The sequence below is a fragment of the Oncorhynchus masou genome, unplaced genomic scaffold (assembly GCF_036934945.1).
Source record: "Oncorhynchus masou masou isolate Uvic2021 unplaced genomic scaffold, UVic_Omas_1.1 unplaced_scaffold_1164, whole genome shotgun sequence".
NCBI lineage: Eukaryota > Metazoa > Chordata > Actinopteri > Salmoniformes > Salmonidae > Oncorhynchus > Oncorhynchus masou.
Genome location: NW_027001400.1, coordinates 68,186 through 89,949, shown reverse-complemented (window position 1 = coordinate 89,949; position 21,764 = coordinate 68,186). Strand labels below are relative to the sequence as shown.

At 42.2% G+C, this 21,764-nt stretch overlaps 2 protein-coding genes across 2 annotated transcripts; both read left to right on the top strand.

Moving 5' to 3' along the window:
* Positions 1-73: 73 nt before the first annotated feature.
* LOC135529424 (zinc finger protein 771-like) lies at positions 74-8,599 on the top strand. The gene is made up of 3 exons (XM_064958177.1): positions 74-640; positions 5,827-6,457; positions 8,464-8,599. Exons 1-3 carry the CDS (start codon positions 271-273, stop codon positions 8,597-8,599), a joined length of 1,137 nt encoding a protein of 378 aa, XP_064814249.1. The 5' UTR covers positions 74-270.
* Positions 8,600-13,053: 4,454 nt separating this feature from the next.
* On the top strand, positions 13,054-21,764 carry LOC135529426 (zinc finger protein 892-like). The gene is made up of 2 exons (XM_064958178.1): positions 13,054-13,843; positions 19,818-21,764. The coding sequence occupies exons 1-2, from the start codon at positions 13,255-13,257 to the stop codon at positions 20,582-20,584; spliced, it is 1,356 nt and encodes a 451-aa protein (XP_064814250.1). The 5' UTR covers positions 13,054-13,254; the 3' UTR covers positions 20,585-21,764.

The following is a 21,764-nucleotide window of genomic DNA, read 5'->3' as shown; positions in this document are numbered from 1 at the left end:
TACCCACTCCAGTCAGCTGATGGCGATGTGTCTTTCAGGCGATGCTTTCAGTGTGACGCGTAATCTAGTGGACGGGACGCTTCCTCGATAACAACAGCTAGTTATCCACCTCGTTATCTTGCTAGCCAAAATACCCGAAACAGTCAAGCTCTTTAGACACTTTCGGTGCATCAAGCAGTCTGCGTTGAATACACTTCTGTCGTATCTAGTTGCCCCATTTAATTTCATATTTACGTTGTTAGCTGGCTGGTTAAGTTTGGCTAATCGCTCATGCGAACTAGTTACGTTAGCCAGCTAACATCTCCGACCATGAGCTCCCTAAGCTACTCTCCTCCTGCAAAAGGAGAGGAGGTCCGCTGGACGGAGAAAGGCATGTGGCTGAACATTGTCGTGAAAGAGGAGAAGGAAGAAGAGGATGTCACAGTAAAAGTAGAGGGTGAGGCTGTTACAGTGAAAGAAGAAGAGAAAGACGTTTCACTGAAAGAAGAGGAAGACTCGTTCAGAGTGAAAGAGGAGGATGTTACAGTAAAAGAAGAGGAGGAAGAGAAAGAGGAGGATGCTGTTTTTGGAGGAATGAACGAGGGAGAGATAAATGGCACATCGAAAGAGGAAGAGGAGACGGGAGAGGTGATTAACGCCAGTGAGTAGTACTATCTTAGAAACGGGCAAAACTCTGCAGTTGTTGAACTAATGTGTGGTTTCAAGGGGCATTCGTTCTATTGACGTTTTATACTTGAACATGTTGTTCTTTACTGTAGGAATAGTTAAAGCTACAGTGTAAGGTATGTATACCATTAAAGAGCGGGCCACCAACAAAACGTTAACGATGGATCCAATTCATTAAAAGAGCAGCAGTAAATAATAATAGCAGGACGAAATACTAGGCTATATACAGGGGGTACCAGTACAGAGTCAATATACAGGGGGTACCAGTACAGAGTCAATATACAGGGGGTACCAGTACAGAGTCAATGTGGAGGCTATATACAGGGGGTACCAGTACAGAGTCAATGTGGAGGCTATATACAGGGGTTACCAGTACAGAGTCAATGTGGAGGCTATATACAGGAGGTACCAGTACAGAGTCAATGTGGAGGCTATATACAGGGGTTACCAGTACAGTGTCAATGTGGAGGCTATATACAGGGGATACCAGTACAGAGTCAATGTGGAGGCTATATACAGGGGGTACCGGTACAGAGTCAATGTGGAGGCTGTATACAGGGGGTACCAGAACAGAGTCAATGTGGAGGCTATGTAGAGGGGGTCCAGTACAGAGTCAATGTGGAGGCTATATAGTAGTAGTAGTAGTATTAGCGGTGGTAGCGGTTGTAGTTGTGGTAGTAGTAGTGGCTGCAGTAGTAGTATTAGCGGTGTTAGCGGTTGTAGTTGTGGTAGCAGTAGTAGTAGTGGCTGCAGTAGTAGTATTAGCGGTGGTAGCGGTTGTAGTTGTGGTAGCGGTAGTAGTAGTGGCTGCAGTAGTAGCTGTAGTGGTGGTAGCGGTTGTAGCCACTACTGTAAGTAGCCATTTCACTGTAAGGTCTACACCTATTGTATTTACCGCATGTAACAATTAACATTTTATTTGAGCAGCAGTAGTAGATATAGCGGTGGTGGTGGTAGTAGTAGTAGCAGAAGCAGTAGTAGTAGTAGTAGCAGCAGTAGCTGTAGTGGTGGTAGTAGTAGTGGTAGCGGTAGTAGTTGTGGTAGCGGTAGCAGCAGTAGTGGTGGTAGTGGTAGCAGTAGTAGCTGTAGTGGTAGCTACAGTAGTGGTGGTAGTAATAGTAGCTGCAGTAGTAATCGCAGCTGCAGTTGTAGTGGTGGTAGTAGTAGCTGTGGTAGCTGTAGTAGTGATAGTAGTAGTAGCTGCAGTAGTAGTGGTGGTAGTAGTAGCTGTGGTAACTGTAGTAGTAGCAGTACTGGTAGTGGTAGTAGTAGCTGTGGTAGCTGTAGTAGTGGTAGTAGTAGCTGTAGTGGTAGTAGTAGCTGTGGTAGCGATAGTAGTCGTAGCTGCAGTAGTAGTGGTAGCAGTAGTTGGGGTAGTAGTAGTAGCTGCAGTAGTAGTCGTAGCTGTAGTGGTGGTAGTAGTAGCTGTGGTAGCTGTTGTAGTAGTAGCAGTAGTGGTAGTCATAGTAGCTGCAGTAGTAGTGGTAGTAGTAGTAGCTGCAGTAGTTGTGGTAGTAGTAGTAGCTGCAGTAGTTGTGGTAGTAGTAGTAGCTGCAGTAGTAGTAGCTGTAGTAGTAGCTGTGGTAGTAGTAGTGGTAGTAGTAGCTGCAGTAGTAGTGGTAGTAGTAGCTGTGGTAGCGGTAGTAGTCGTAGCTGCAGTAGTAGTGGTAGCAGTAGTTGGGGTAGCGGTAGTAGTCGTAGCTGTAGTAGTGGTAGTAGTAGCTGTGGTAGCTGTAGTAGTGGTAGTCGTAGTAGCTGCAGTAGTAGTGGTAGTAATAGCTGTGGTAGCGGTAGTAGTCGTAGCTGCAGTAGTAGCAGCAGTAGTAGTGGTAGTGGTAGTCGTAGTAGTCGTAGTAGCTGCAGTAGTAGTGGTAGTAGTAGCTGTGGTAGCTGTAGTAGTGGTAGTCGTAGTAGCTGCAGTTGTAGTGGTAGTAGTAGCGGTAGTAGTCGTAGCTGCAGTTGTAGTGGTAGTAGTAGCTGCAGTAGTAGTGGTAGCAGTAGTTGGTAGTAGTCGTCGTAGCTGTAATGGTAGTAGTAGCTGTGGTAGCGGTAGTAGTGGTAGTAGTAGCAGTAGTGGTAGTCGTAGTAGTAGTAGCTGCAGTAGTGGTAGTAGTAGTAGCTGCAGTAGTAGTGGTAGTAGTAGTAGCTGCAGTAGTAGTGGTAGTAGTAGCTGTAGTAGTGGTAGTCGTAGTAGCTGCAGTAGTACTGGTAGTAGTAGCTGTGGTAGCGGTAGTAGTCGTAGCTGCAGTAGTAGTGGTAGCAGTAGTTGGGGTAGCGGTAGTAGTCGTAGCTGTGGTAGCAGTAGTTGGGGTAGCGTTAGTAGTCGTAGCTGCAGTGGTAGCAGTACTAGTCGTAGCTGCAGTAGTAGGTCTGGTAGCGGAAGCAGTAGTTGTGGTAGCGGTGGTATTGTTAGCAGTAGTTGTGGTAGCTGTAGTAGTGTTAGCAGTAGTTGCGGTAGTAGTGTTAGCAGTAGTTGTGTTAGTGCGAAAGCAGTAGTAGTGGTAGCGGAAGCAGTAGTAGTGGTAGAAGCAGTGGTAGTAGTGGTAATAGCGGTGGTAGAGGTAATAGTGATAGCAGTGGTAGTGGTGGTAGCAGCAGTAGTTGGAGTGGTAGTAGCAGTAGGAGTAGGAGTATCTGGATAAGAGCGTCTGCTAAATGACTTAAATGTAAATGTAAATGAGTAGTAGTAGTAGCTGCAGTAATGTTAGTAGCAGTAGCAATAGAAGTGGCAGTAGTAGTATTAGTACCAGTAGCAATAATGATAGTAGCAGTAGCAATAGAAGTGACAGTAGTAGTATTAGTAGCAGTAATAGTAGTAGCAATAGAAGTGGTATTAGTAGTAGCAGTAATGATAGTAGCAGTAGCAATATTAGTGGCAGTAGTAGTATTAGTAGTAGTAGCAATAATGGTAGTAGCAATAGAAGTGGCAGTAGTAGTATTAGTAGTAGTAGCAATAATGGTAGTAGCAATAGAAGTGGCAGTAGTAGTATTTGTAGTAGTAGCAGTAATGGTAGTAGCAGTAGCAATATAAGTGGCAGTAGTAGTATTAGTAGTAGTAGCAGTAATGGTAGTAGCAATAGCAATAGAAGTGGCAGTAATAGTATTAGTAATAGCAGCAGTAATGGTAGTATCAGTAGCGATAGTAGCAGTAGTAGTATCAGTAGCACTAGTAGTTGCGTAGTAGCAGCAGTAATGGAAGCAGTAGTTGTAGTAGTAGTAAATAGTAGTAGTAGCAGTAATGGTAGTAGCAATAGCAATAGAAGTGGCAGTAATAGTATTAGTAATAGCAGCAGTAATGGTAGTATCAGTAGCGATAGTAGCAGTAGTAGTATCAGTAGCACTAGTAGTTGCGTAGTAGCAGCAGTAATGGAAGCAGTAGCTGTGGTAGCGGTAGTAGTAGTAGTAGCAGCAGTAATGTTAGCGGTAGTAGTAGTAGCTGTAGTAGTAGTAGCTGCAGTAGCTGTGGTAGCGGTAGTAGTCGTAGCTGCAGTAGTAGTAGTGTTAGCGGTAGTAGTGTTAGCGGTAGAAGTGTTAGCATTAGTTGTGGTAGCGGTAGTAGTGTTAGTAGTAGTTGTGGTATCGGTAGTAGTGTTAGCAGTAGTTATGGTAGCAGTAGCTGCAGTAGTAGCGGTAGCAGTGGTACTGGAAGCAGTAGTTGTGGTAGCTGTAGTAGTAGTGGTAGTAGTGGTAGTGCGGAAGCAGTAGTGGTAGTAGCGGAAGCAGTAGCAGTGGTAGTTGTAGTAGCGGTAGTAGTAGTGGTGGTAGTAGTGGTAGAAGCAGTAGTAGTGGTAGCAGTGGTAGCGGAAGCAGTAGTTGTAGTAGCGGAAGCAGTAGTAGTGGTAGAAGCAGTAGTAGTGGTAGTAGTAATAGTGATTAAATCAAATCAAATTTTATTTGTCACATACACATGGTTAGCAGATGTTAATGCGAGTGTAGCGAAATGCTTGTGCTTCTAGTTCCGACAATGCAGTAATAACCAACAGGATATTAGCAGTAGTAACAGTAGTAGCAGTAATGTTAGTAGCGGTAGCAATATAAGTGGCAGTAGTAGTAGCAGTAATGGTAGTAGCAGTAGCAATAGAAGTGGCAGTAGTAGCGATAGTAGTAGTAGTAGCACTAGTGGTTGGGTAGTATTAGTAGTAGTGATAGTAGTAGTAGTAGTAGTTGAGTAGTAGTTGTAGCAGTAGTAGTAGCACTAGTAGTTGGGTAGTAGCAGTAGTAGCACTTGTTGTTTTCGGTCGTAGCAGTAGTAGTTGTAGTAGTAGCACTAGTAGTTGAGTAGTAGTAGTAGTTGTGGTAGTAGTAGTAGCAGTAGTAGTAATAGCACTAGTTGTTGAGTAGTAGTAGTAGTTGTGGTAGTAGCAGTAGTAGTAATAGCACTAGTAGTTGAGTAGTAGTAGTAGTGGTAGCAGTAATAGCAGCAATAATGGTAGTAGCAGTAGCGATGGAAGTGGCAGTAGTATTAGCAGTAATGGTAGTAGCAGTAGTAGTATTAGCAGTGGTAGTAGTAGTAGTAGTAGTAGTAGTAGCGATGGTGGTAGCAGTAGTAAAATGCATCTTTGTAAAACACAAGTGTTTTCTATTAAACCCTAATAACTCCACTTCTCTTCTCTTAATCAATTTGAAACTTGACCCATTGAAGTGTTTTGAATTGTTAGGAGTCCACAAGGGAGGATATTTAATGCTTCCATGCAACGGTCTCTTTCTGCCTGTTTACAAGTATCCTGTTACATTGCTGCTTGCAGCTATATTTATTATGACGGAAATTGGAAATGTTCTGAAAATCTTATCTCAAATGTTCTGACCTTCAGGTTATTGAGGAATCTCGTCTGGATTAAACCTCAAAGACAGTAGGATTATAAATATCTGGTCACTTTCCCCAATTTTCCAAGATGCCCAGAATCATTAGCGAATAAGCAGGAAATCCGGAATCCTCCAAACCAGGATTTCTGAAAAGCCTGGGAATTCTAGGAAATCAAACCTAATAGGAAGACAGTTTTGTCATGTAGAGGTATCATTCAGGTCTCTGTTTAATTACGCGCTCTGTATTTCATTTAGGGATCTAGTCTGGATTTAACCTCATGGGAAGACAGTTTTATTATGTGGAGGTTTCATTCAGGTCTCTGATTAGTATTTAACTAAATGCTCTGTCTTTGACAGGAGAGAGACCAGACTCTCACTCTGACAGCGGGAAGAGTCCTTCAGGGGAACCAGACCCAGAGATGCCCAAACCAGCAAGACAACATCACTGTTCCCATTGTGGAAAGAGTTTTACCTGGTTAGGGTACCTAAAACAGCATGAGAGAACACACACAGGAGAAAAGCCTTTCCAATGTTCCCAGTGTGAAAAGAGTTTTACCGTGTTAGTCAACCTGAAAAGGCATGAGAAACTACACTCTGGAGAAAAGCCATTCCAATGTTCCCAGTGTGGAAAACGTTTTACCCGGTTAGGACACTTAAAAGAGCATGAGAGGACACACACAGGAGAAAAGCCTTACCACTGCTCCCAATGTGAAAAGAGATTTTCACGATCAGGGGATCTAAAAAGTCACGAGAGGACACACACAGGAGAAAAGCCTTACCAATGTTCTCAGTGTGAGAAGAGTTTCACCCAGGTAGGGAACCTGAAAATACATCACAGAATACACTCTGGAGAGAAGCCTTACCATTGCTCCCAATGTGGAAAGAGTTTTACCTGGTTAGGGAGTCTGAATTCGCATGAGTGGACACACAGAGGAGAGATGCCTTACCACTGCTCCCAATGTGAAAAGCGTTTTAGCCAGTTGGAGCTGTGTGTGTGTTCCCCTGGATGCTGCTGTAGTGTAACGGTCTCTCTGGCTGAGCTCCTGGGATTCTCTCAGCTGACTGTTCTGGATCTCTGGAGCATTTCTATATGGAGCATTTCTATATGGAGCATTTCTATATGGAGTATTTCTAAATGGAGTATTTCTGTATGGAATATGGAGTATTTCTATATGGGGTACTTCTATATGGTGTATTTCTATATGGAATATGGAGTATTTCTATATGGAGTATTTCTATGTGGAGTATGGAGAATTTCTATATGGGTATTTCTATATGGTGTATTTCTATATGGAGTATTTCTATATGGGGCATTTCTATATTGATAATTTATATATAGAGTATGGAGTATTTCTATGTGGAGTATTTCTATATGGAGTATTTCTATGGGGAGTATTTCTATGTGGAGTATTTCTATGTGGAGTATTTCTATGTGGAGTATTTCTATATGGATTATTTCTATATGGAGTATTTCTATATGGAGTATTTCTATATGAAGCATTTCTATATGGAGCATTTCTATATGGAAGATTTCTATATGAAGTATTTCTATATGGAATATGGAGTATTTCTATGTGGAGTATTTCTAAATGGAGTATTTCTATATGGAGTATTTCTATGTGGAGTATTTCTATATGGAGTATTTCTATATGGAGTATTTCTATATGAAGTATTTCTATATGGAATATGGAGTATTTCTATGTGGAGTATTTCTAAATGGAGTATTTCTATATGGAGTATTTCTATGTGGAGTATTTCTATGTGGAGTATTTCTATATGGAGTATTTCTACATGGAGTATTTCTACATGGAGTATTTCTAAATGGAGTATTTCTATATGGGGCATTTCTGTATGGAGTATTTCTATATGGAGTATTTCTATATGGAGTATTTCTATATGGAGTATTTCTATATGGAGTATTTCTACATGGGGCATTTCTGTATGGAGTATTTCTATATGAAGTATTTCTAAATGGAATATGGAGTATTTCTATATGGAGTATTTCTATATGGAGTATTTCTATATGGAGTATTTCTATATGGGGCATTTCTGTATGGGGCATTTCTGTATGGGGCATTTCTGTATGGAGTATTTCTGTATGGAGTATTTCTATATGGAGTATTTCTATATGGGGCATTTCTATATGGGGCACTTCTATATGGAGTATTTCTATGTGGAGTATTTCTATGTGGAGTATTTCTACGTGGAGTATTTCTACGTGGAGTATTTCTACGTGGAGTATTTCTATATGGAGTATTTATATATGGAGTATTTCTATATGGAGTATTTCTATATGGGGCACTTCTATATGGAGTATTTCTATGTGGAGTATTTCTATATGGGGCACTTCTATATGGAGTATTTCTATATGGAGTATTTCTATATGGAGTATTTCTATGTGGAGTATTTCTATATGGGGCACTTATATATGGAGTATTTCTATGTGGAGTATTTCTATGTGGAGTATTTCTATATGGGGCATTTCTATGTGGGGCATTTCTACGTGGAGTATTTCTACGTGGAGTATTTCTATATGGAGTATTTCTATATGGGGCATTTCTATATGGAGTATTTCTATATTCCCGAAATACACCTTTAATTCTCATTAATTTATAGATTAGATTCATTTAAAGATTAAATATTAAGATAAAATAAGATCATAAATAAAACGTATTATTATAAATATCTATTTCTAAAGTACCTTTCATTGTAATTAAGTTTGCGTGTGAGAATTGCCAATCTAACTATTTTTTCACTTCCGCTGGTGTGGAATCGCGGAATCGCTTATGTATTAAAGTGATGATGTGTGATGGTTCCATACAACTGCCTCCTCATAAGTGTTTTTGAAAATTATGGCCATTTTCTGAAACCTGACCTCAGGTTATTGAGGGTTGTTGTCTGGATTAAACCTCATGGGAAGACAGTTTTATCATGTGGAGGTTTCATTCAGGTCTCTGTTTAGAATTTAACTAAGTAATCTGTTGTCTTTGACAGGAGAAAGACCACACTCTCACAACAGGAAGAGTCCATCAGGAGAACCAGACCCAGAAATGCCAAATCCAGCCAGACGACACCACTGCTCCCAGTGTGGAAAGCATTTTACCAAGTTACAGAACCTAAAACAGCATGAGAGGACACACAAAGGAGAAAAGCCTTTTCAATGCTTTCAGTGTGAAAAAATATTTTCATGTTCACAGGATTTAAAAAAGCATGAGAGGACACACACAGGAGAAATGCCCTTTCAATGCTCCCAGTGTGGAAAGGGTTTTAACCGGTTAGGGAACCTGAAAGAACATACAATAATACACACAGGAAAGAAGCCTCACCACTGCTCCCAGTGTGGAAAGAATTTTAACCGGTTAGGGAATCTGAAAAAGCATGAGAGAATACACTCTGGAGTGAAGCCTTACCAGTGTTCCTATTGTGGAAAGAATTTTACTCAGTTAGAGAACCTGAAGGAACATGAAAGGACACATACAGGGGAGAAACCCCACCCTTGCTCTCAGTGTGGAAAGGCTTTTACCACGTCACGAAACCTTAAAGAGCATAAGACTAAACACACAGGAGAAAAGCCTCACCACTGCTCCCTGTGTGGAAAGAATTTTACCCATTTAGGGAACCTGAAGAAACATGAGAGAATACACTCTGGAGATAAGCCGTACCCCTGTTCCCACTGTGGAAGGAGTTTTAGGTGGTTAGGAACCTTAAAGCAACATGAGAGAATACACACGGGAGAGAAGCCTTTCCAATGTTCCCAGTGTGGAAAGGGTTTTACCCAGTTAGGTAACCTAAAAGCTCATGAGAGGACACACTCAGTAGAAAAGCCTTTCCAATGTTCCCAGTGTGGAAAGAGTTTTACTGTGTTTGTGAGCCTAAAAGAGCATAAGAGAATACACACAGGAGAGAAGCCCTACCAATGTTCCCACTGTGGCAAGAGTTTTAGGGGGTTAGGGAACAAGAAAAAACATGAGAGGACACACACAGGAGAAAAGCCTTACTCATTTTCTCAATGTGGAAAGAGTTATAACCAGTTAAGCACCTGAAATCACATGAAATAAAACATTTAGGTGTGAAGCCTTTCCACTGCTCCCATTTTAATTCCAGGGCTATGATTTCCGCATATTTACACTTTCGGACATTTGGCCCATAGACTGGCCTGTAACTTGGAGAGGGTGGAGCTTTTGGTTCCGGTTCCGATCCCAGTTCTATCTGGTCTCTTAACACGTATGGATCCAGAACTTCATCATGTGTTACCAACCCAGTAACTAACCCACGGATGTTGTTGCACTCGCTTTGTCTAAGGGGTGCTAAGCCAAGTTACATGGTCTGTAACCTGAATGAATGAATGTATGCATTTATGTGAGAAATCAGTTCATGGACCTAGGTGTTGAATTCCCAGGGAGACGGCAACCTTACCTCGGTCCAGGGCCTTGACCTCTTGGTCGGCCAGTCCAAGACGACTATTATTTGTTTAGACGGTGACAAAACGTAAACACGCCAAAATCATCATCAGCAAAGTCTTCACCAACCTCACAATCATCATCCCCATGACAACCAAGGACAATGATAGCAGTTCCAGATCAGACGAGCCTATGTCCTCCTCTTCCCTGTGTTCAAAGGGCCGTACGGTTAAAGAAGTGTTTGTACCAGTTGGTCTTGACAGTGGGAAGTCCTTCCTGTCTGACTGTGCCCACCCTTTTACACCAGGGGTTCTGAAACCTTTTTCAGTCTGGGGCCCGACTGTGTTTTCCTGGGACCCAAGCTTATTAAAATATGCAACTATGTGTTGATTTCATTGCCCTTATGGCTAAAACAAATGTAATATAAACAAAAACATATAACAATGATATGAAATACCCATAAAAAGCCAAATCATGTTTATTCTTTAAAAAAAACTCTTACATATCTGTCTAGGTTGCTTCTGTCTATAACATGAGCTGCTCAGTATCTTTCTAACGTTTCTTATTTTTCTCTCATGTTAGTCCACTGTGGCCGATACGTAAAGCTTAGTAAAGAGCAGTGTGGGAGTTTATTATTATTTTCTCCATTGAAACAAAAGATCAGCTCATATGTGCAAGTGCCTTTTGAAGTTGAGATAGTGGCAAAATATGTATTTTGGATGTAGCGGTTGTTAGCTTGAATGCTAACGCTCATTGACATAGGCTGGTAGCAAAGCTAGCCAAAGAGCAAGTGTTTAAATAAAAATATATTTCACCTTTATTTAACCAGGTAGGCTAGTTGAGAACAAGTTCTCATTTGCAACTGCGACCTGGCCAAGATAAAGCATAGCAGTGTGAACATACAACACAGAGTTACACATGGAGTAAACAATTAACAAGTCAGTAACACAGTAGAAAAACAGAGAGTCTATATACATTGTGTGCAAAAGGCATGAGGAGGTAGGCGAATAATTACAATTTTGCAGATTAACACTGGAGTGATAAATGATCAGATGGTCATGTACATGTAGAGATATTGGTGTGCAAAAGAGCAGAAAAGTAAATAAATATAAACAGTATCGGGATGAGGTAGGTCAAATTGGGTGGGCTATTTACCGATGGACTATGTACAGCTGCAGCGATCGGTTAGCTGCTCAGATAGCAGATGTTTGAAGTTGGTGAGGGAGATAAAAGTCTCCAACTTCAGCGATTTTTGCAATTCGTTCCAGTCACAGGCAGCAGAGAACTGGAATGAAAGGCGGCCAAATGAGGTGTTGGCTTTAGGGACGATCAGTGAGATACACCTGCTGGAGCGCGTGCTACGGGTGGGTGTTGCCATCATGACCAGTGAACTGAGATAAGGCGGAGCTTTACCAAGCATGGACTTGTAGATGGCCTGGAACCAGTGGGTCTGGCGATGAATATATAGCGAGGGCCAGCCGACTAGAGCATACAGGTCGCAGTGGTGGGTGGTATAAGGTGCTTTAGTAACAAAACGGATGGCACTGTGATAAACTGCATCCAGTTTGCTGGGTAGAGTATTGGAAGCTATTTTGTAAATGACATCGCCAAAGTCGAGGATTGGTAGGATAGTCAGTTTTACTAGTGTAAGTTTGGCGCCGTGAGTGAAGGAGGCTTTGTTGCGGAATAGAAAGCCGACTCTAGATTTGATTTTAGATTGGAGATATTTGATATGAGTCTGGAAGGAGAGTTTACAGTCTAGCCAGACACCTAGGTACTTATAGATGTCCACATATTCTAGGTCGGAACCATCCAGGGTGGTGATGCTAGTCGGGCGTGTGGGTGCAGGCAGCGAACAGTTGCAGTTGGATGCCACGGAAGGAGTGTTGTATGGCATTGAAGCTCGTTTGGAGGTTAGATAGCACAGTGTCCAAGGAAGGGCCGGAAGTATACAGAATGGTGTTGTCTGCGTAGAGGTGGATCAGGGAATCGCCTGCAAGAGCAACATCATTGATATATACAGAGAAAAGAGTCGGCCCGAGAATTGAACCCTGTGGCACCCCCATAGAGACTGCCAGAGGACCGGACAGCATGCCCTCCGATTTGACACACTGAACTCTGTCTGCAAAGTAGTTGGTGAACCAGGCAAGGCAGTCATTAGAAAAACTGAGGCTACTGAGTCTGCCGATAAGAATATGGTGATTGACAGAGTCGAAAGCCTTGGCAATGTCGATGAAGACGGCTGCACAGTACTGTCTTTTATCGATTACGGTTATGATATCGTTTAGTACCTTGAGCGTGGCTGAGGTGCACCCGTGACCTGCTCGGAAACCAGATTGCACAGCGGAGAAGGTACGGTGGGATTCGAGATGGTCAGTGACCTGTTTGTTGACTTGGCTTTCGAAGACCTTAGATAGGCAGGACAGGATGGATATAGGTCTGTAACAGTTTGGGTCCAGGGTTTCTCCCCCTTTGAAGAGGGGGATGACTGCGGCAGCTTTCCAATCCTTGGGGATCTCAGACGATATGAAAGAGAGGTACCTTACATTGTGGCAATAAATCACTGATAATGAGTGACAAAGGTAAAGACACAACATCCTGTTGATAGAAGGCTCGTATAAATCTACTGTTGTTGAATGGACTGAAATAAAGACAAATATTTCCTACCGATGAGTCAACAGGGTTAATCGTAGGTAATATTCTAAAAACAAATCATTCCTACCGATGAGTCAACAGGGTTAATCGTAGGTAATATTCTAAAAACAAAGAAGTATCTTTATACAATATGTCCCGATTCCATATGTAATATCTGTTTGGAGAAAAATTATGCTTTTAAATTAAGGTCCATAAGAAGAAAAGCTGCCGATATAAAGCAGAGAGTTTCACTGGAACTTTCTCAATATTATAATTGCAAACCAACATAAAGCATACAAACTTGGTAGTACAGAGTAAATCAATATGACGTTGCGAAATATTGCATTTTACCCACACTATTGTTACATTGGTGGGTAAAAACGAATGCTTCCGAACCGTTAACTTGTTGTCTGAAAATAAAATATACGTTTATCTCAACTGCGTTACCCACTCCAGTCAACAGATGGCAGTCTGAGACTATAAGGCAATGCTGCTGGTGTGACGTATAATCTAGTGGACGGAACGCTTCTTTCAACAGCATCAACAGTCAGTCAGACACCTCGGTAGCTCGCTTGACAAAATAGACGAACCAATAAAACTCTTTAGACGCGTTCGTGTATATTAGCCACTGTGTTTTAAACCCACTTCTGTCGTCTACATAGTTATCCCATTTAATTTAACATTTTTACGTTGTTATTAGTCAACTAGCTGTCTGGTTAAGTTAGCATTAGCCTAGCTAACATCACCGACCATGAGTTCACTAAACTACTCTCGTCTTGCTAAAGACTGGACGGAGGAAGAAGCTTCTCCTCCAGCTACAGAAGAGGCCTGCAGCATGGAGGAAGAAGCTCTCGTCAAAGAGGAGAAGGAAGAGGAGGCTGCTACAATACAAAAACAAGTAGAGGGTGAGGCTGTTACAGTGAAAGAAGAAGAGAGAGACGTTACCGTGAAAGAAGAGGAAGACTCGTTCAGAGTGAAAGAGGAAGAGAAAGAGGAGGATGTTACAGTGAAAGAAGAAGAGGAAGAGAAAGAGGAGGATGTTACAGTGAAAGAAGAAGAGAAAGACGTTTCAGTGAAAGAAGAGGATGTTACTGTAAAAGAAGAGGAGGAAGACGCGTTCAGAGTGAAAGAGGAAGACGATGTTACAGTAAAAGAAGAGGAAATTGCCGTTGTTGGAGTGAAATTGGAGGAGGAGGAGATGACTGTCACATCGAAAAAGGAGGAAGAGGAGGAAACTGGATATCAGGGCCCGGTTCCCCAAAGCCATCTTAAGGCATCCAGTATTGATGATGAAGTTAGCCGTGAGATGCTTTTGAGAAACCGGGCCCTGATTAACACTAGTAAGTACTGTCTTAAAAACAGAGGCGCAAACTCTGCAGTTGTTGAACTGATGCTTGGTGTTAAAGGGGAAATCTGCAGTTGTTGAACTGATGCTTGTGGTGTTAAAGGGGTAATCTGCAGTTGTTGAACTGATGCTTGGTGTTAAAGGGGTAATCTGCAGTTGTTGAACTGATGTTTGGTGTTAAAGGGGAAATCTGCAGTTGCTTCATCCATATTTGGACTTTTAAATTATTTATTTATTTATAGCCACATTGATTCTTGAAGAATATGACACATTCCTCATGAGCTTAATTCAACTGTTAGATCCATTAGATCCCCAAATAAGCTTTTTTTACTCCAATGTTTAGAAACAATGTAAATCAACACTGTATCGCCTCAACATGGTTAAAACTATAATGTTGATATCATGGATGGTCAGTCCTTGCATCCATAGGTCTGTCTATGAATTTGAGAGTAGTTACATTTCTCCGGTCCCATCCATCATCTTATTACCAAAACAGTGGTGGAATTACAGCTTTGTTATTGTTTCAACTGCAGATTCGATGCAGAAAACCCAGCTTGATGATCTAGTGTTTCTTTTCCCTCTAGTCCCCCCCCCCCCCGATTTTATGTTCTGTCCTGTCGATGCTGAAAACCCAGCTAGATGATCTAGTGTTTCTTTTCCCTCTAGTCCCCCCCCCCCCCTGATCTTATGTTCTGTCCTGTCGATGCAGAAAACCCAGCTTGATGATCTAGTGTTTCTTTTCCCTCTAGTCCCCCCCGATCTTATGTTCTGTCCTGTCAATGCAGAAAACCCAGCTAGAGGGATCATATTAGTGTTGTAGTCACCAGAGACTCCCCGTCCTTTTAGTGTTGTAGTCACCAGAGACTCCTCGTCCTTTTAGTGTTGTAGTCACCAGAGACTCCTCCTCCTTTTAGTGTTGTAGTCACCAGAGACTCCCCCTCCTTTTAGTGTTGTAGTCACCAGAGACTCCTCCTCCTTTTAGTGTTGTAGTCACCAGAGACTCCCCCTCCTTTTAGTGTTGTAGTCACCAGAGACTCCCCGTCCTTTTAGTGTTGTAGTCACCAGAGACTCCTCCTCCTTTTAGTGTTGTAGTCACCAGAGACTCCTCCTCCTTTTAGTGTTGTAGTCACCAGAGACTCCCCCTCCTTTTAGTGTTGTAGTCACCAGAGACTCCCCCTCCTTTTAGTGTTGTAGTCACCAGAGACTCCTCCTCCTTTTAGTGTTGTAGTCACCAGAGACTCCTCCTCCTTTTAGTGTTGTAGTCACCAGAGACTCCCCCTCCTTTTAGTGTTGTAGTCACCAGAGACTCCCCCTCCTTTTAGTGTTGTAGTCACCAGAGACTCCTCCTCCTTTTAGTGTTGTAGTCACCAGAGACTCCCCCTCCTTTTAGTGTTGTAGTCACCAGAGACTCCTCCTCCTTTTAGTGTTGTAGTCACCAGAGACTCCTCCTCCTTTTAGTGTTGTAGTCACCAGAGACTCCTCCTCCTTTTAGTGTTGTAGTCACCAGAGACTCCTCCTCCTTTTAGTGTTGTAGTCACCAGAGACTCCCCTCCTTTTAGTGTTGTAGTCACCAGAGACTCCTCCTCCTTTTAGTGTTGTAGTCACCAGAGACTCCCCCTCCTTTTAGTGTTGTAGTCACCAGAGACTCCTCCTCCTTTTAGTGTTGTAGTCACCAGAGACTCCTCCTCCTTTTAGTGTTGTAGTCACCAGAGACTCCTCCTCCTTTTAGTGTTGTAGTCACCAGAGACTCCTCCTCCTTTTAGTGTTGTAGTCACCAGAGACTCCCCCTCCTTTTAGTGTTGTAGTCACCAGAGACTCCTCCTCCTTTTAGTGTTGTAGTCACCAGAGACTCCTCCTCCTTTTAGTGTTGTAGTCACCAGAGACTCCTCCTCCTTTTAGTGTTGTAGTCACCAGAGACTCCCCCTCCTTTTAGTGTTGTAGTCACCAGAGACTCCCCCTCCTTTTAGTGTTGTAGTCACCAGAGACTCCCCCTCCTTTTAGTGTTGTAGTCACCAGAGACTCCTCCTCCTTTCCACAGAGGGATCATATTAGTGTTGGAGCCCAAACTGTTTGGACGATACAAACATTGTTTTTTTTTCCCTGAGAAGACTGATTTTTACAACACGGCTGTAGCTCTGACACCTTTCACCGCTGATGAGGAGGGCTGATATCTGTAGCTCTGACACCTTTCACCCCTGATGAGGAGGGCTGATATCTGTAGCTCTGACACCTTTCACCGCTGATGAGGAAGGCTGATATCTGTAGCTCTGACACCTTTCACCGCTGATGAGGAAGGCTGATATCTGTAGCTCTGACACCTTTCACCGCTGATGAGGAAGGCTGATATCCGTAGCTCTGACACCTTTCACTGCTGATGAGGAAGGCTGATATCTGTAGATCTGACACCTTTCACCGCTGATGAGGAAGGCTGATATCTGTAGCTCCGACACCTTTCACCCCTGATGAGGAAGGCTGATATCTGTAGATCTGACACCTTTCACCGCTGATGAGGAAGGCTGATATCTGTAGCTCTGACACCTTTCACCGCTGATGAGGAAGGCTGATATCTGTAGCTCCGACACCTTTCATCCCTGATGAGGAAGGCTGATATCTGTAGCTCTGACACCTTTCACCGCTGATGAGGAAGGCTGATATCTGTAGCTCTGACACCTTTCACCGCTGATGAGGAAGGCTGATATCTATTGCTCTGACACCTTTCACCGCTGATGAGGAAGGCTGATATCTGTAGCTCCGACACCTTTCACCGCTGATGAGGAAGGCTGATATCTGTATAGCTCTGACACCTTTCACCGCTGATGAGGAAGGCTGATATCTGTAGCTCTGACACCTTTCACCGCTGATGAGGAAGGCTGATATCTGTATAGCTCTGACACCTTTCACCGCTGATGAGGAAGGCTGATATTTGTAGCTCTGACACCTTTTACCGCTGATGAGGAAGGGTGATATCTGTAGATCTGACACCTTTCACCGCTGATGAGGAAGGCTGATATCTGTAGCTCTGACACCTTTCACCCCTGATGAGGAGGGCTGATATCTGTAGCTCTGACACCTTTCACCGCTGATGAGGAAGGCTGATATCTGTAGCTCTGACACCTTTCACCGCTGATGAGGAAGGCTGATATCTATTGCTCTGACACCTTTCACCGCTGATGAGGAAGGCTGATATCCGTAGCTCTGACACCTTTCACCGCTGATGAGGAAGGCTGATATCTGTAGCTCTGACACCTTTCACCGCTGATGAGGAAGGCTGATATCTGTAGCTCTGACACCTTTCACCGCTGATGAGGAAGGCTGATATCTATTGCTCTGACACCTTTCACCGCTGATGAGGAAGGCTGATATCTGTAGCTCTGACACCTTTCACCGCTGATGAGGAAGGCTGATATCTGTAGCTCCGACACCTTTCACCCCTGATGAGGAAGGCTGACATCTGTAGCTCTGACACCTTTTACCGCTGATGAGGAGGGCTGATATCTGTAGCTCTGACACCTTTCACCGCTGATGAGGAAGGCTGATATCTGTAGCTCTGACACCTTTTACCGCTGATGAGGAAGGCTGATATCTGTAGCTCTGACACCTTTTACCGCTGATGAGGAAGGCTGATATCTGTAGCTCTGACACCTTTCACCGCTGATGAGGAAGGCTGATATCTGTAGCTCTGACACCTTTCACCGCTGATGAGGAAGGCTGATATCCGTAGCTCCGACACCTTTCACCGCTCATGAGGAAGGCTGATATCTGTTTGTCTGACACCTTTCACCGCTGATGAGGAAGGCTGATATCTGTTTGTCTGACACCTTTCACCGCTGATGAGGAAGGCTGATATCTGTAGCTCCGACACCTTTCACCCCTGATGAGGAAGGCTGATATCTATTGCTCTGACACCTTTCACCGCTGATGAGGAAGGGTGATATCTGTAGATCTGACACCTTTCACCCCTGATGAGGAAGGCTGATATCCGGCGGGTGCAGTGGGAATGGAACACAGCCTATATACAGATATCTGTAGCCTAGACAGACAGATTCTTATGGGGAATGTTGTGTTATACTAATTACATTTTAAGTGGGTGTGTAGACGACAACTCTAAGGGGTTTTAACCTGTCTCCTCCCCCCTCATCTACACTGATTTTGGACTGGATGAGTGACATCAATAAGGATCATGTCTTTAACCTGGATTCACCTGGTCAGTCTGTCATGGAAAGGTGTTCTTAATGTTTTGTACATTCAGTGTACAAAGTCTTCAGTTCCTGTAAGTTCACATGTGGAACTGCATGAAATGTGTTTTTGTTTCCAGTCATTTAGAAATGTGATCCCAATGTCCCACATTGTCCTCTTTATTAATAGAAACTCATATACTGTATAGTATTAGATTAAAACTAAAATGGACCAATCCTGGATCGCCCCCTGTATTATCAACCACTGAAATAGGAGAGACTTTGTCCCCTTTCTGTTTGTCTACTCAACCCAGAGTGAAACCAAAACACCCCATGTAGCCCATGGCAACCTGATGACTCAGAGTCACGTCATAAACAAGTAGAATGACCACCGTGGGGGAAACAACTGATATTCACCATCTGGGACCATTCAACAGTCTAGATTTACCAGGTTATTACTTCTAAATAAACTGTTCACCATCTGGGACCATTCACCAGTCTAGATTTACCAGGTTATTACTAAATAAACTGTTCACCATCTGGGACCATTCAACAGTCTAGATTTACCAGGTTATTACTTCTAAATAAACTGTCACCTTCTGGGACCATTCAACAGTCTAGATTTACCAGGTCATTACTTTTTGGAGTTGATGATTTCTTGAGCCGCTAAGATATTTGGTTTTGATAGTTGCAAAATACCTATTTTGAATGCAGCAGTTGTTAGCTTAAATGCTAATGCTCATTGACATGTTGGTAGCAAAGCTAACCAAAGAGCATTTTACCGATTTGAAGTTGTATTGTTTTTTAAGTAGAAAGCAGCTGATTTGCGACGATGGCACAGACATTATATTAAGCAGGAGATTCAAACGAGCCTTACAATTATAATCCAAAGTAGTGTGAAATGCACTCATAAGCAACCTGGAAATGGAGAATATTTTTGCTGTCAGCCTATGAGGACTCCCCCGAGTTTCCCCTCCATGAGGGTGAATTAGTGAATAGCGACAGAGTTTAATGTGAGTTTCAACGAGTAGCACTCCCAATATTGCTCAGAAAATGTGTGGTAATATACAGAATACATTGTGGAAAAACTAAAATCTTCGCTCACCATTTTTGCTCCATGCAGATACACTACATCCATAACTAGTGGTTTCCTCATTACCAGATATACTACATCCATAACTAGTGGTTTCCTCATTACCAGATATACTACATCCATAACTAGTGATTTCCTCATTAGCAGATATACTACATCCATAACTAGTGGTTTCCTCATTACCAGATATACTACATCCATAACTAGTGGTTTCCTCATTAGCAGATATACTACATCCATAACTAGTGGTTTCCTCATTAGCAGATATACTACATCCATAACTAGTGGTTTCCTCATTACCAGATATACTACATCCATAACTAGTGGTTTCCTCATTACCAGATATACTACATCCATAACTAGTGGTTTCTGTATTAGCAGGGATGAGTTTCTGCAATCAAGTTGAGTTTGCATCGCCCTCATGCGGCAATTTTAGCACAGAAAGGGGACTATATAGCCTAGAGTTTTTTTTTTACGATTTACGACTCTAAGTGAAAAAAATAACACAAAATATGACTGTTGTTGATCACTGACTGTCATATTAAGATAATTGTCAATTCAGTTTATCAAAGCATTTAAATATTCATTACAGATGTAAATTGTTGTACAACATCCTGGGCATCACCTTTTAGCTGAATGATACAGTGGATTTCTGCTGTTGTGGGCCTTTAACCATCTGTCTGACTTTGTCGTTAACACAGGAGAGAGACTTGACTATCGTGGATCCTCTGGGGAGCCTCAGCAACATCATGAAGCTGACGAGGCAGAGAAGAGTCTCTCCACATCAGAACACCTCAAGAAACACCAACGAAAACCCACAGGAAAAAAATCTCACCACTGCTCTGACTGTGGGAAGAGTTATTCAAGATTAGATTCACTAAAAGTACACCAGAGAATTCACACAGGCGATACAGCTCACTGCTCTGACTGTGGGAAGAGATTCACCTCTTCAGCAGACCTAAAAAGACATGAGAGAATCCATACAGGAGAGAAACCTTATAGCTGTGATCAATGTGGGAAGAGATTTACGCACTCAAGCTGCCTGAAGGTACATCAGAGAACACACACAGGAGAGAAACCTTATAGCTGTGATCAATGTGAGAAGAGATTTGTCACATCTAGCCGTCTGACTATACACCAGAGAACACACACAGGAGAAAAACCTTATAGCTGTGAGCAATGTGGGAAAAGTTTTAATGTTCGAAGCGGCCTGAAAACACACCAGACAACACACACAGGGGAGAAATCTTTTAGTTGCTCTGACTGCGGGAAGACCTTTTCAAAATTATATACATTACAATTACACCGGACAATTCACACTGGGGAGAAACTTTATAGCTGTAATCAATGTAGGAAGAGTTTTAATCACTCAAGCTTGCTGAAGGTACATCAGAGAACACACACAGGAGAGAAATCTTTTATAGCTGTGATCAATGTGGGAAGAGATGTGTTACATCTAGCAGTCTGACTATTCACCAGCGGTCACACGAGAGAACCCTTGTAGCTGTAATCAATGTGGGAAGAGTTTTACTCAGCCAAACATCCTGATATCACACCAGAGAACACAGGAGAAACACCTCGTAGCTGTGATCGATGTGGAAAGAGAGACGCTGGTAAAGTATCTCTGATTAAACATCAGAGAAAATACATACATGAAGGAGTTGTTTCATGACATCAATACGATAATGTCACAATGTAGAATGTTTTAATATTGTAGTAGGAGTATTTTAATGATGTTACAATGTCGAACCCTAAACGTTTGTCTCCTGTTCCATTGATTTCAACATGATATGGATATTAGCCTCAGGGGGAAAATCCAGGCTCTGAATTGAAAGAGTACTATTTATGTGATTAACAAAAAGTGTTGCGTTACACTTATCTCGTCGGTGATCCACTTGAATCAAAATGCAACACTTCAAAATGTAGCTAGCTATTTTCTACAAATTGTAACCAGTGATGTACACATTATTCCCATATTCCGTGTGGTGTTTGAGCTGATCGTTTTAACGGGACGTGAAACCTCATCTCCCCCCTCTCGCGCAATTGATTTCAACTTGATATAGAAATGAGTGATGACAAAAATGTGTTGCGTTTTTCTTCGTTTTGGTGACCCCTAAATTTAAATGCACCACTCAAAAATGTAGCTGACTGTCTTCTGCAGGTTGTCCTCTAACCAGTGAGGTAAAATATATCTCCCATTTCCATGTTTTTTTTTTTATAGTTGTGTTAGTTTTAACGTACAACCTGATTTCCCCCCAAATCGATATCAGTGATTTATTGTTGTTATTTTTGATGTAATCGTGTAACATTTAGTAATCATAATTATTTATGTAACCAACTGACATTTTTTGTTTGTTTACTAACAATGTAGTAAAACTAGCTTATAATTTTGGTTGGATATTACATCCTATTCAATGTAGTAAAACTAGCTTATAATTTTGGTTGGATATTACATCCTATTCAATGTAGTAAAACTAGCTTATAATTTTGGTTGGATATTACATCCTATTCAATGTAGTAAAACTAGCTTATAATTTTGGTTGGATATTACATCCTATTCAATGTAGTAAAACTAGCTTATAATTTTGGTTGGATATTACATCCTATTCAATGTAGTAAAACTAGCTTATAATTTTGGTTGGATATTA